Here is a 12,500-nt window from a genome sequence, read left to right as displayed (position 1 = left end):
CTTGTAGCATGTTTTCCCATCTTGACCTGGCCTCACTTTCCCTTCAGGTCGGTCGGCCCGTGAGATAGCTTGAGCGACAGCTCGCTGTCCCATTAATGGTTGTTCGTAATTGTTTGCACCATAGGAATACACGTAGCTTCATTACATTGCTCAATGATGACACGTTCTATCAGTGCTAGGTGGAGCATGTAACGCGATTTTTATATAAATTTATTATTTCGAGTATAGTGTTAGGATCTTCCCCATATCATAGTACACAAGGATGCCCAATATAACCTGGGATTGAGTAAATGCCTAATAGATCTACGCTTCAATTTTACGATAGTAAGGACAGGTAAAACCGAAGTTATTCGTTCGATCGGCAACTTTCGAGTCAGCGTGACCCACAGTTACGTCCGTTAATTAATGTAGGACTAGGGTTTAAGCTAGAATCATTAAATGCTTATTAATCACGCTCTTCTCACCCTCTAGAAGTTGCTTGCATGCTTTGGGTAAATTGGGTATAGGAAACCCCCATCGATGTAGTCTAATATGTATATCTAGGAGCAGTTTGGAATTTCTAACCTCAAGAATATTCGCTTGCTAGAAAGGTTGCTTTTTTCACGTCACCGTTCATTAGTGCGTACATTCTGTCACATATCATTAAATGTTGAATTCAATGTGGTAGTTGAAATAATTTTGTATTAATAGCATTGCTAATTCATAGCTGTTTTATCATACTGAATGTTAATCTTCGTGTTTGTGATTCATTTTTTGTGTTTGCTCGCTCTCACATTCATTCTCATTCAAGTTCACTGTTGCTCACACACACACACACACACACACACACACACACACACACACACACACACACACACACACACACACACACACACACTCACACTATAACGGGTATAGGACCCAATTACATTGGCTTGCAGGGGTATTGATACTGGTATTCGGCTTGACTCTTTATTTCTGAGAGTTGATACCACGCAGTATAAAACACACAAGACATGTCTAGTATAATCGGGCCGCGCGGAGGTCACGGTCAGCTGCCCGGAGAGAGGGCGGAGCTGACCTTAGTGCGGTGGTAGCTTAGCACGAACTCCCGGTCAAACGAGGTCAATATAAAATGTGACCTCCGCCCTCGCTGAGCGGGTGGTTCTTATTTGGGACATTTGGATCCACGTGGAAAACAGCCTCGTGGTCCACTGGTAACAGAAATAGAATTATCCACATCCTGTAACAGAAATAGAATTATCCACATCTTATATTGCTCGGCCACCTACTCGCGCCTCGCCCTCGAGGCGCCTTCAAGGGTGACCTAACTTGGCTGGTCGTCTCGTTCTCGTGCGTTGTCCTGGTTCAACTTCGTGGCTGCTCGTCCATGTTGTCCTCATCCTCCTGGTCCCTGGTGTAATCTGCTCGTCCTCGATTATCCACACGTCCTCGTAATCTTCGTCCGGATCTACGGGCGTCGGGGCAGGGGCGGCATCTCGGGGCGGCTTATACCTGCGCTACGAGCTCCTGGAGTTGACCGGATCTGCAGGCGTCGCCTATGCACAGCATTCTGGGGCGACTGGTACCTTTTCTGACGAAAATCTTGGTCCGCGGGCCTATGGCGATGTTCGATGACGTCCTTCCCACGGCATCCTAAGGGTCCTCCTTCGGTGCCGTGTCGGTCCGACTGCAATATAAAGTCGGGGAGCCAGATCATACACGTAAGGGCCAGAGTAAGAGAAAAAGAAAGGCAACAGAGAAGATGGGGTGGTAATTACCACTAGCCGGTTATTCATAACAATTTACGGTTTTTAATGTTGGTTTTTAACTTATTTTCGTCTTTTTTTTTTCATTTTGTGTTTTATTTTCACAAAGGTAAAGAAGAAAATAGAAGAGGGAGATGTCAGTAGCGGTCCGCATAGACCTATTTGAACTACCAACCATCTCTGATAGATATGAGAATAGATAAGGGAACGACATCGGCGATCCGCGAAGATCTATTTGAACCTAGTCGTTACACAGATAAGAAAATAGATGTAACTTGTATACAGACAGCGACAGACAAAATTGCGGGCTAAAGAGATAAATCTTTACGCCGGCACTAAGACAATGAAAAGGGTCAGTGTCTTTTATCCTGTGTGTGTGAGTGAGCTGAATGTGTGTGTGTATGCGTGTGTGAGTGACAGCTATCGTTAATGAGAGGGAAGCGAGAGTGACCTCACACAGAGAATGAATCATAAACACGAATATTAACGTTCACTATAACAAAACTGAAGTAAATTAGCAATGCTAGCTATTTAAGATTATTTCAACTACCACATTGAATTCAACATATAATGATATGCGACAGAATGTACGCATGAATGAATGGTGACATGAAAAAATATTCGCCAATTTTTTATCAAGCAAATCTTCTCGGGGTCAGAAATCTGAACTGCCGAGGTACATGTCTAGCTTTGCACGTCAGACTTCAATAAAACTCAATAACGGGGGGATCCTATACCCAAATGCCGTATATGACTGAAGCGACTCGAGCCAGGAATATAATATCCTGCTCTCTTCTGCGTATCTGTAATGGGCGCTCGCAAAATTCCCGAAGGATATATAAATTTTCACGAATCACACAAACGCTTGGGGGGTACCCAAAACATGCAAGCGACTTCAAGAGGGTGAGAAAGGTGTGATTAATAAGCGAATAATGATTCTAGCTTAAACCCTAGTCCTACATTAATTAACGGACGTAACCGCGGGTCACACCGACTCAAAGGGAGCCGAACGAACGAATAACTTTACTCTCGAACGACGGAGCGCAGATCTATTAGGCGTTTACGCAACCCCGGGGCAATATCGGGCAATCCTGTGCACTATGATATGGGGGAAGATCCTACGCTATATCCAAATAATACAATATTGGTTACCTGCTTCGCTCTAGCGCCGATAGAACGTGTCACCAAAAAGCAATGTAACAATGATATGTTTGCTTCCAAATTAGAGGGAACCAAGTGGTCATCTGACCCTACCCACGCCGCCACCGACCGGGAAAAGAGAAAGTGAGGTCAGGTCAGGTCGGGGGCGAGGGTTAGGAACGAGATAAGATAAAATCACGAACGCGTTAAATTCGTTGCAGATGAAACAATATAAATCTCTAAAAACGAGAGAAAATAATTAATTACTTAACTAACGAACGATATTCATGTTTATTGATCACATACTCGATCGCACGGAAATGCGATCTGAGGTGGAAGAATAGTGGAGAACGTGCCATTTGCTGTCATTAGCACCTTTTAACCCAACAAAAAACAACGGCTTAACACATGTATGGGAGAAGAAGGGAAAAGAAATAAGAAAGGGGCCCAAACGTGTACTTACGTGTTTTTTTCTTAGCCATGTCTTGAAGCGGTCGAGCGGATTTTCTTCGGGGGTGGTGTGTCCGTGTTGCATGCCAAAAGGATGCAACGGCCCTCGCTGCCACCAGATATAACGGCTATTCGTACTCTAGTACAGTGGCTGACAGGGACGCAAACACACCTAAAAGGGTGAACACACGCTACGACGACGTTACGACTTGTCTAAAGGGTCAAAAGCGCCGCGCGGAGGCCACGGTCAGCTGCCCGGAGAGAGGGCGGAGCTGACCTACCGCGCTGGTCGCTTGACACGAACTCTCCCGGAGGGAGGCGAGAGGTGACCCTACCGCGTCGGTAGCTTGGCACGGACTCCCGGTCAAACGAGGTCAATATAAAATGTGACCTCCGCCCTCGCTGAGCGGGTGGTTCTTATTTGGGACATTTGGATCCACGTGGAAAACAGCCTCGTGGTCCACTGGTAACAGAAATAGAATTATCCACATCCTGTAACAGAAATAGAATTATCCACATCTTATACCACACACACACACACTCACACTCACACACACACTCACACACACACACACACACTCACTCTTCCACGCAGAACAAAAGACACTGAAACCTTTTCATTAATAAGGTTTATTGCTGTCGTAGTTGCAGGCATAAGAATCTATGATGTATCTCTTTTGCCTGTGATTTGTCAGTCGTGACGAGTGACTCATACATAATGTACAATTTCTTATTTTGCATTTATTTCTTCTCTGTGTAACGACAATTGGTTCAAGTAAATCCTTGCACATTGCCATTATCGTTTCCATTATATACTCTCATATCTATCAGAGATGATTGGTAGTTCAAGCTAGGTCCACACAGATTGCTACTGACATCTCCCTCTCCTATTTTTCTTCTTTATCTTGGGAGTGTATATAGCAGTCGGACCGACGATATCCGACACGGTACCGAAGGAGGTCCCTGCTGCAGAAACAGTCATCTTAGGGTGTTGTATGATGGATGTCACTGAAAGATCGCCAGAAGCCTGTGGACCGGGGTGTTTGTCAGAGCAGGTATTAAGCCACCCCATGATGTAGTGGAAGGGCACTCCCCGCCTGTACATCCAGCGAAGGACCAGGAACTTGCCAGCACAGGTACCAGTCGCCCCAGGATGTTGTTGTAGGGCGCCACCTGCCTGGGTGCCCGCAGATCCAGTCAAACACTAGGAACAAGTCATCGCAGGTATCAGCCGCCCTGAGATGCTGAAGAGGACGCCTCGTACCTGGATGCCCGTAGATCCAGACGAAGATAACGAGGACATGTGGACGAGCATGCAGCCGAGGACCTGGACGAGATCTGCGAGGACGTGTGGACGAGTACACCGCTGAGTAGATCTGGACAAGGGCTATGGGGAAGACTAGAGGAATCCAAAGTCAAGGAGAACCTGTGTGACCTTTTAGGTCGTCGAGGACGGATAGACTACACCAAGGACCAGGAATGAGCAGGGATGAGCAGCCACGAAGATGCATCAAGGACAACACACGCGAGAACAAGAGGACCAGCAAATCAGGACAAGCCAAACTTGGGTCACCCTTGAGGCCAATCTAAGGCACATTGAGGGCGAGGCATTCATAGGTGGCTGAACAATGTGGAGGGTCATTAACAGACAGAACCAGTGACCTGATCTCGCTCCACCCACATTTCCTGCAGCTGCACTTCTCACACCACAGGTCTGGTGGACGTTCACTGCTTGTGTCTGAGGATGACCCAATTTAACTCAGTTTTGTGCCAAGCGCTTGATGTGACCAGGATGTCACTGCCTCTGGTCCCTCCAGGACATGCGACCCCACGCTCAGTGCTTACCCTAAGACATCGTCTTGTGTGTCCCTTTACTGTGTTATTCTATTCCTTAATAAAGAGTCAAGCCGTTTATATAACTATAACAACTATAACCCTGCTAGCCCTTGTACTAAGGATTCATAGCCTGTTACAATATATATATATATACATATATATATATATATATATATATATATATATATATATATATATATATATATATATATATATATATATATATATGTATATATACAGACATGTGTTTGTGTGTGTGTGTCTGGAAGGGACTAAAATATCTGATATCACTTTGTGAAAAGGGAGATAGGAGAGCAAATGAGTGCGGGAAGGGCTGCTGGATGAAATTCATTTTCATACCATCCCTTTTAACTTTCTAATAAATCCTCACTCCTTAACCTCCATTCTGTTTATCCGTATAAATTATATAATACTATTTCGTTATAGTGCCAATGATTTAATTTAATTCCTAAGGGTTGGATGCATCTTTATCTGGTGAACTTGGGTGACAAGAAATAAATCATAAATATCAATATATCCTATCTTTTTATTGTGTAAAGACACTTTAACAAACCTGCATCTATAGATTGGTCAAATTTTATAGTGAAATTATGTAAAAGAAACAAAGCTGTATCACTGAGCATCACTCCTCCTGTATCTAGATCATGCACCCCCTCCCCCCTCCCCCTAGCGACGAGTTTGGGACCACCGATAATATACAGCTCCATTACAGTGTAACCACAAAAAACTACGTATCGCTTTTTGATCATGGTGAACAGGTCTGAAGAATGAACAGCTGGAATGGACAGAGCCAGACATCAAACTGTGATAAGACGTACTTTGCAGGTGTGACAATTGAGTGAGAGTGAGGAATATTTGCTGTTGATCTATTTTCTTCTAGGAATTCTGTTAACTTGTAAAGGTCTCATTCATATAGAAGAGAACTGATCTAAATAGAAAAATAAATCGTGTCTTACTTAAGGTTAGTGCAAGTGGCACCAAATTATTTTTTTTGTGTATTGTTGTTGTTTTTATTATTGTTTTTACTATCATTGTTATCATTATCATTATTGTCATTATCATTATCATTATCATTATCATTATCATTATCATTATCATTATCATTATCATTATCATTATCATTATCATCATCATCATCATCATCATCATTAATATCAATATCATTTTATGCTGTTGCTGCTGCTGATGATGATCTGCATTTACCTAACTTCCTGTCACATATTGATTCAGTTACCTACTGACTCAGATGGACCAGCGAGAAAAGCTAAAAGGCAAGCAACGAAATGCAAAGAACACAAAATATAAACCTCAAGAATCCCAGTCAGATGACTCGGATGACCAGTATGACCAGAGTGAGGATTCTGACGTATACAGCAGTTCACATGAAAGTAATGGAGAAGAAGAGAAGTCAGGTGAAGATGATGAAGAGGAAGAGCATACGAGTGAAGAAGATGAAGAGGAAGACCAGTTAAGTGAGGAGAGTGAAGATGATGGAGAGGAAGGGTGGTCAACTAAAGGGAATGAAGATGATGAAGATGAATCTTCAAGTGAAGAAACTGGTGATGAAGAGGAAGAGCAGTCAAGAGAAGGGACTGAAGATGATGAAGATGAAAAGCAGTCAAGTGAAGAGAGTGAAGATGATGAAGAGGAAAAGCAGTTAAGAGAAGGGTGCGATTCTGAAGAGGACGAGTATACAACTGATGAAAATGACCCCAATGGTGAACAAGACAGCGACTCTGATAAAGAGGATGAAGCAGGTAGCGAAAGTAGCGAGGGGAGCAGCAGGCAGCCAGAACGGCAAAGCCCTAGAGAGCAGCACTCGAAGTATAATCCTGAAAAGTCCACATGGAAGAAGGATCTTGATAACCAAACACAACTGCATAAACGCTTGCCAAGCAAGCCCAAGAAGTCTCAAGGAAAGACTCCATCTCCTGCAAAACCTGCAGAGAAGTTGGGTAAGTGATCGGACATTCATATGGAAGCATAAATAATATGAAATTATTATATTAATATTAATAGAGGCATCCCTGTTGTAAGAATAATAAAAATAATGATGAATATTAATGTTATACCCAATGATAATGACTGTAATGCTTAAAATCATGAAAATAATGCAGGTTACGATGAAGAACCATAAAAATAGAAATCGTAAAAAGCCAAACTACAGCAATAATGATAAGTTTGGACAAAGTTTAACTAAACCGATTTCTTAACAGCCTGGTTCCTGCAATAGTGCATTCCCATTTCAATAAAGTCTTGTTTCACCAGGGATAAACCAAGAAATTCCAAGACAAAAAGGAACGCCGCCACAATCTACTAGACCAGCGAAGAAACCACCAACTTCAGGGGTAAACTTCCAGATGTGTTCCTATTTTGTCTAGATCATAGAGCATATTAAAGGGACAATTTACAATTCCATAACCTGACTTAATTGATCTTTCTTAGAGTAACAATTCACTGCCGTAGTTTGATAAAGAAAGACTGAATGCAGAGAATAAACAGCTGCAAATCCAAGCATTTGGATTTTTTCAATCAATAGCTCACTATTTTGTTCTTTTTGTAAGATCTCTATCTGGCTCCACGGCTTCTTATTCCTAAATCCACATATTTCGTTTCAGTCCTGGAAAAGGTCTCTATTAAACTCAAGCTACCTTTTTAGGGGGGTGGTCATTGCTAAAAGTAAGTAAATAACAAGTTTAAAGCACCTGCTAAGGAGACTCAGTACTGTTGGTCTGGGTCCCTCGTATGAAACTGACCTAAATATAATGAAATGCCTCCATTCTTCTAGACTATCACAAAAAACAGAGACGCTCGATGGGAAAAAGGTAAAAGCAAGCAAGCAGGGAAGCCTAAACCTGAGCAAGAGAGGAAAACGAAAAGGCCGAAAGCTGAAGGTAATGTTCATACATTTTGTTGAAAGTTACATGAGTTGCGGTGCCTAGTGGTTTAGGTTCCTAAAGCTGAGACACTTATTCCAAAACACATTCTATATGCAAGCAAAATTTACTTTTGGTGAGTTCTTATATCTTGCTTATATCGGTAGAACTTGAAAAGGCTGAATCTCCACACATGTACGCAAAAATGGGGAGTGAGAGAGAAAAGAGAAAACCAAATACATCTACTGAGATGAAGCATCGAGCCAGAAGTAAGTGATCAAAACTCAAATGTCTACATTGGGGACACCAAATACACACACACAAGGTGTAAACAAAAGCCCTTGCATCTACACAAGTGCGCTTATACATGTTTACATACATTTGCAGATAAATGGAGGACTAGAGAAATCAGTGTATCTTTATGTAAATTGAGTATGCCAATGTACATACTACATCTTAAATATGTTACTTATGTAAACGTGTATGACATCATAAGATCTCAGTCCAGTGCTTAAATTATCACTGTTATTATTACTTGTGTGAAGCCAAAATGATATAACCTGGCACTGCATATAACTTTCCCTTCTGATTTAGATTGAAACCCACTCCTAGGTACTACCCAGAGATGGCGCATGGTAAGTGTGGCTGAATGGTATAGTTTGGCCCTTCCTTGAGATTAACTTCTCAAGCAGATTCGAGTCCTCAACAGTTATATTGTACATCGATATTCTTTATTGTCAGACATATAAACGTGCATTCACATATGCACATGTGCACACACATACACTCATCTATGTTCTGATTTCTTTTCTTTTTAGAAAATTAAATTAGGAATATTTTTTCTCATCTTTACAGTGTCAAGGAAAGACCCAAAGACTTCCAGGAAAGGTGATTATGATTTATACAATGAGGAAGATTTCAGAAAAAAACGTCAGATCCTTGTTGATGAAAACACCTTATAGATAATGATAACAGTCATGAATATATTCACAAATATTTTACACATCTACCACAGTAAACAAAAGTTTTCTTGTATGAACTGTGTATGTGGTGCTCACATATAGATAACATCATTTGAAATGTATTCAGTCACAATTTCATACAGATTGTTTTTTCTCATTTTCACAGACTCAAGAGATTTGAGAACTTTCAACAAAGAAAACTGTGATTATGAAGATGACGATTACGTGATTCCAAGTAAATCTGACGTCAGGAAGGTTGGTCGCATCCTTACTGATGAAAACTCCATACAAAGAGTTATGAAAATGAAATATATTCTAGTAGACTTTACATTCCAACTGCCCTGAAAATCAGATGTTGCACTTGCCCTTACCACAAGTCCTTTTGTAGTATTTCCAAAACCCCTTAACACTTTGACACATGTTTGCCCTTTATGCACACATTACTGGAACCTGTTGAAACATCTTTGAGGTTTGTATCAGTTTGTATGCTTCTACCTTGATACAGTGTGATACACTCCAGCCAGCCAATCAGAGAAGGGTGCATAAAGTCTTTCTGTACCATTTTAGCAGTATATCAAATACATGGGTAAAATTTGAAGTCAGTCATGATGGTCGTTGGAACAACATGGTAAGTATTTAGCCGAGTCATGTGACATGGTTTTATTTATTGATTTATTATCATTTTTTTTTATCAGGTTTTGGTTCACAAGGCGAAGTTTGTGGATTCCCAAAATAGTTAATGATTAAGGAAAAACCAAAAGCCGTCTTTTGTAGGTACTAAAGTTCAACGCATTTGGAGTTTGGATAATGATGTCATTGCTGGTTATAAATGCTGATCGGCTGCAGAATGCACTGTCAGGCATAGGGCGAGTTAGTGAAAACTATTGAAAACCTCATTCCACACAGTACATTCAAGTATCAACAAAAACACTGTGAGAAACTGACAGTCTCACTAGTTTTTATCTCTTTATTAATCGGGACGACCAAATGCAGGGTGTTGTCGGTCAACAGGCATAGGCATAGAAGGATGTCAGGACCTGCTTCATGTGGCAATGGAAGCGCTCGACCATACCATTGGCAGAGGGGTGGTAGGATGTCATCCTGATTCTCTTGGAGCCTAGAAAGACCATCAGCTGGGTCCAAAGCTCCGACTCGAACTGAGCGCCCCGGTCGGTAGTGACGGTGGCCGGGGTGCTGAAACGGGAGATCCAGGTGCTGAGGAAGTCGCAGATAGGCATAACCTCTGGCCACCTGGTGAAGTGGTCTATCATCGTTAAGATGTAGGAGTAGTGTCGTCCATGGACAGAGGTCCAGCTATATCGATGTGGATATGCTGCAACCTCTCATCTCGAATGGGAAATGTCTGAAGGGGAATTTTGTGTGCCTTTGGATCTTGTTCCTCTGGCACTTGATACACGAATGACACCACTGCCGGATGTCCTTGTTGATGGCAGGCCAGACGACTTTGCTGTGCATGAGGTGCTGGGTTGCCCGGATGCCGTGATGCTAGTGGTAGTATGGGCAAGGGTAGCCTAGGGAAACGTTACAGAGGAGGTCATCACGAGAATGCGGAATCTGGACTCTCTCAAGCCTAAGAGAAGTCTGACCCTCTATGAGTAGAGCCATTGAAGTGTCCTGGTGTTGCCTTCTGCTAACAAGGTGGTAATCCACTGTGTCGTCGGCAAGGGTCGCTGCAGACACAATCACACTTGACAGAGCATCGTCGGCCTGGTTGTCCATGCCCCTCATGTCAGGATGTGGAATTCCTTTGACTCCACTTACGGATGAAAGTGCTTAAGTGTGGAGTATGCTGCAAGGAGTTCCCTGCCAAAAGCACTATATCGTGACTGGCGGGGCGAAAGAGCCTGAGAAGAGAAAACAAGGGGTTGCCACTGCTTACCACACTGTGAGAAACAGACTCTTTATTAATTGAGCGACCAAGTACAGGTTGTTGCTGGGTCAACAGGCGAGTGGTGAATGATAACTCAGCTCTGGATCTGGCGGCTTGTGAACTCGACCGGCGAGGATACCTCAGCCGGTCAGGCTGTCACTCGGCAGGAATCGGCCAATCGCGAGTCAGGTGTGGTTCTGCGTGATAGCCAATGCAGAGCCGCTACAACATAACAGCCAGAATTACCGTTCAAGATTTGGCCAGAGACTCTGTTTCTTTCTCTCATTCTTTCTTTCCTTCTCTCTCATTCTTTCTTCTCTCTCTCTCTCATCTACCACCCCCCCTCTATCTCTCCCTATAGTCTTCTCTCTCTCTCTCATCTACCACCCCCCCTCTATCTCTCCCTATAGTCTTCTCTCTCTCCCGTTCTCTTTCTCTTGTCCTCCCTCTCTCTCTCACTTTCCCTACCATCCCTCTCTCTCTCTTTCTCTTTCACACATCTACCCACCCCTCTCTGTCTGTCTGTGTCTCTCATTAGTTCCCAAGAGAGTTAATACCACATTAAATATGCTCCTGTGCATGGAAATGAAGAAAGGACATTTTTTTATTATATATATAAATGAGCTCAAGGAGCATAAAATATATAAATCGATCAGCAGTTATTGTTTGAGCTGCCATGGTGGGTTTCGTAAAATTATCAATTTTCATTTTCACTATGCAGGAGAAAGCTCTTGCCCTGGTAATGCTATTTACATGCATTGTCCGATCATTTTAAGACATATATTTTGTTTTTTTTTTTCTGCTTGATATGAGCATTTTATTTGACTTGATTCACTTTACAAGATTTCTCTTAAAAATCAAAATGTTTATTGCTATCATAGCCACATTACATGTTTAAATTTATATGCACACCCTATTGACAATATAGAAAATCGAAGAAAGGAATCGAGACACAGTGTGTTTGACAGGAAAAGTTTTCAAATATTTCCAATGGCTCTATCAAAAAAAAAAAAAAAAAGAAAAAAAAAAGAAAGAAAAAAAAAACTCTTGGTGTTCATGCTTTGTTTCTCTGAACTCTGGATACTGAGTGATCTTCAGTAGAAATATATTTAATACATTTCGTTATAAAATATAAGCACAGCTAGATTTCTCTGGTGAAAAAATAAGCACAACATATATTAACTGAGAATTTAGTAACATATTTCAGGCTAAAAGGGTGGAATTTAAACGATGACATAAAATAGCACATGTTGCGTGTTAGTACTTTCCTTGACAATTTTAACTGACACCTCATTTCATATAATATGCTCAAATATCAACAGTAATGTAACACAAGAGAAATTTTCTTTCATTTTCTCCCTGCCCCTCTCTCCCTTTCTTCTCCCCCCTCTGTTTCCCTTTCCCTCACCCCACTCTGTTTTCCATCTTCTCCGTCTCTCGTCTCCTCCCTCTTTGTCTGTGTCTTTCTGCATTTGGTACTCGAGGGAGTTGATACTATATTAGTAATGCTCTTTTTTTTTTAATATAAAACTGATCACCTATGCCCCAGGATCTCCAGGGTTTAAAGGAATGCAGT

General features: G+C 41.9%; 1 protein-coding gene across 1 annotated transcript in view; it reads left to right on the top strand.

Annotated features, from left to right (window-relative positions):
- The window catches only part of LOC119596769 (cilia- and flagella-associated protein 251-like), a 15,551-nt gene extending 5,630 nt beyond the window's left edge, over nt 1-9,921 (top strand). The window contains exons 2-9 of the mRNA XM_037946095.1: nt 6,426-7,150; nt 7,464-7,543; nt 7,984-8,089; nt 8,239-8,340; nt 8,927-8,959; nt 9,200-9,288; nt 9,539-9,661; nt 9,808-9,921. Coding sequence (XP_037802023.1) covers nt 6,442-7,150; nt 7,464-7,543; nt 7,984-8,089; nt 8,239-8,340; nt 8,927-8,959; nt 9,200-9,288; nt 9,539-9,661; nt 9,808-9,921 — 1,356 coding nt within the window. The 5' untranslated portion in view covers nt 6,426-6,441. The remainder of the gene's footprint in view (nt 1-6,425; nt 7,151-7,463; nt 7,544-7,983; nt 8,090-8,238; nt 8,341-8,926; nt 8,960-9,199; nt 9,289-9,538; nt 9,662-9,807) is intronic.
- The last annotated feature ends 2,579 nt before the right edge of the window (nt 9,922-12,500 follow it).

The sequence above is a fragment of the Penaeus monodon genome, chromosome 38 (assembly GCF_015228065.2).
Source record: "Penaeus monodon isolate SGIC_2016 chromosome 38, NSTDA_Pmon_1, whole genome shotgun sequence".
NCBI classification, from domain to species: domain Eukaryota; kingdom Metazoa; phylum Arthropoda; class Malacostraca; order Decapoda; family Penaeidae; genus Penaeus; species Penaeus monodon.
The sequence above is the reverse complement of the archived record's forward strand: the minus strand, read 5'-3'. Positions and strand labels throughout refer to the sequence as shown.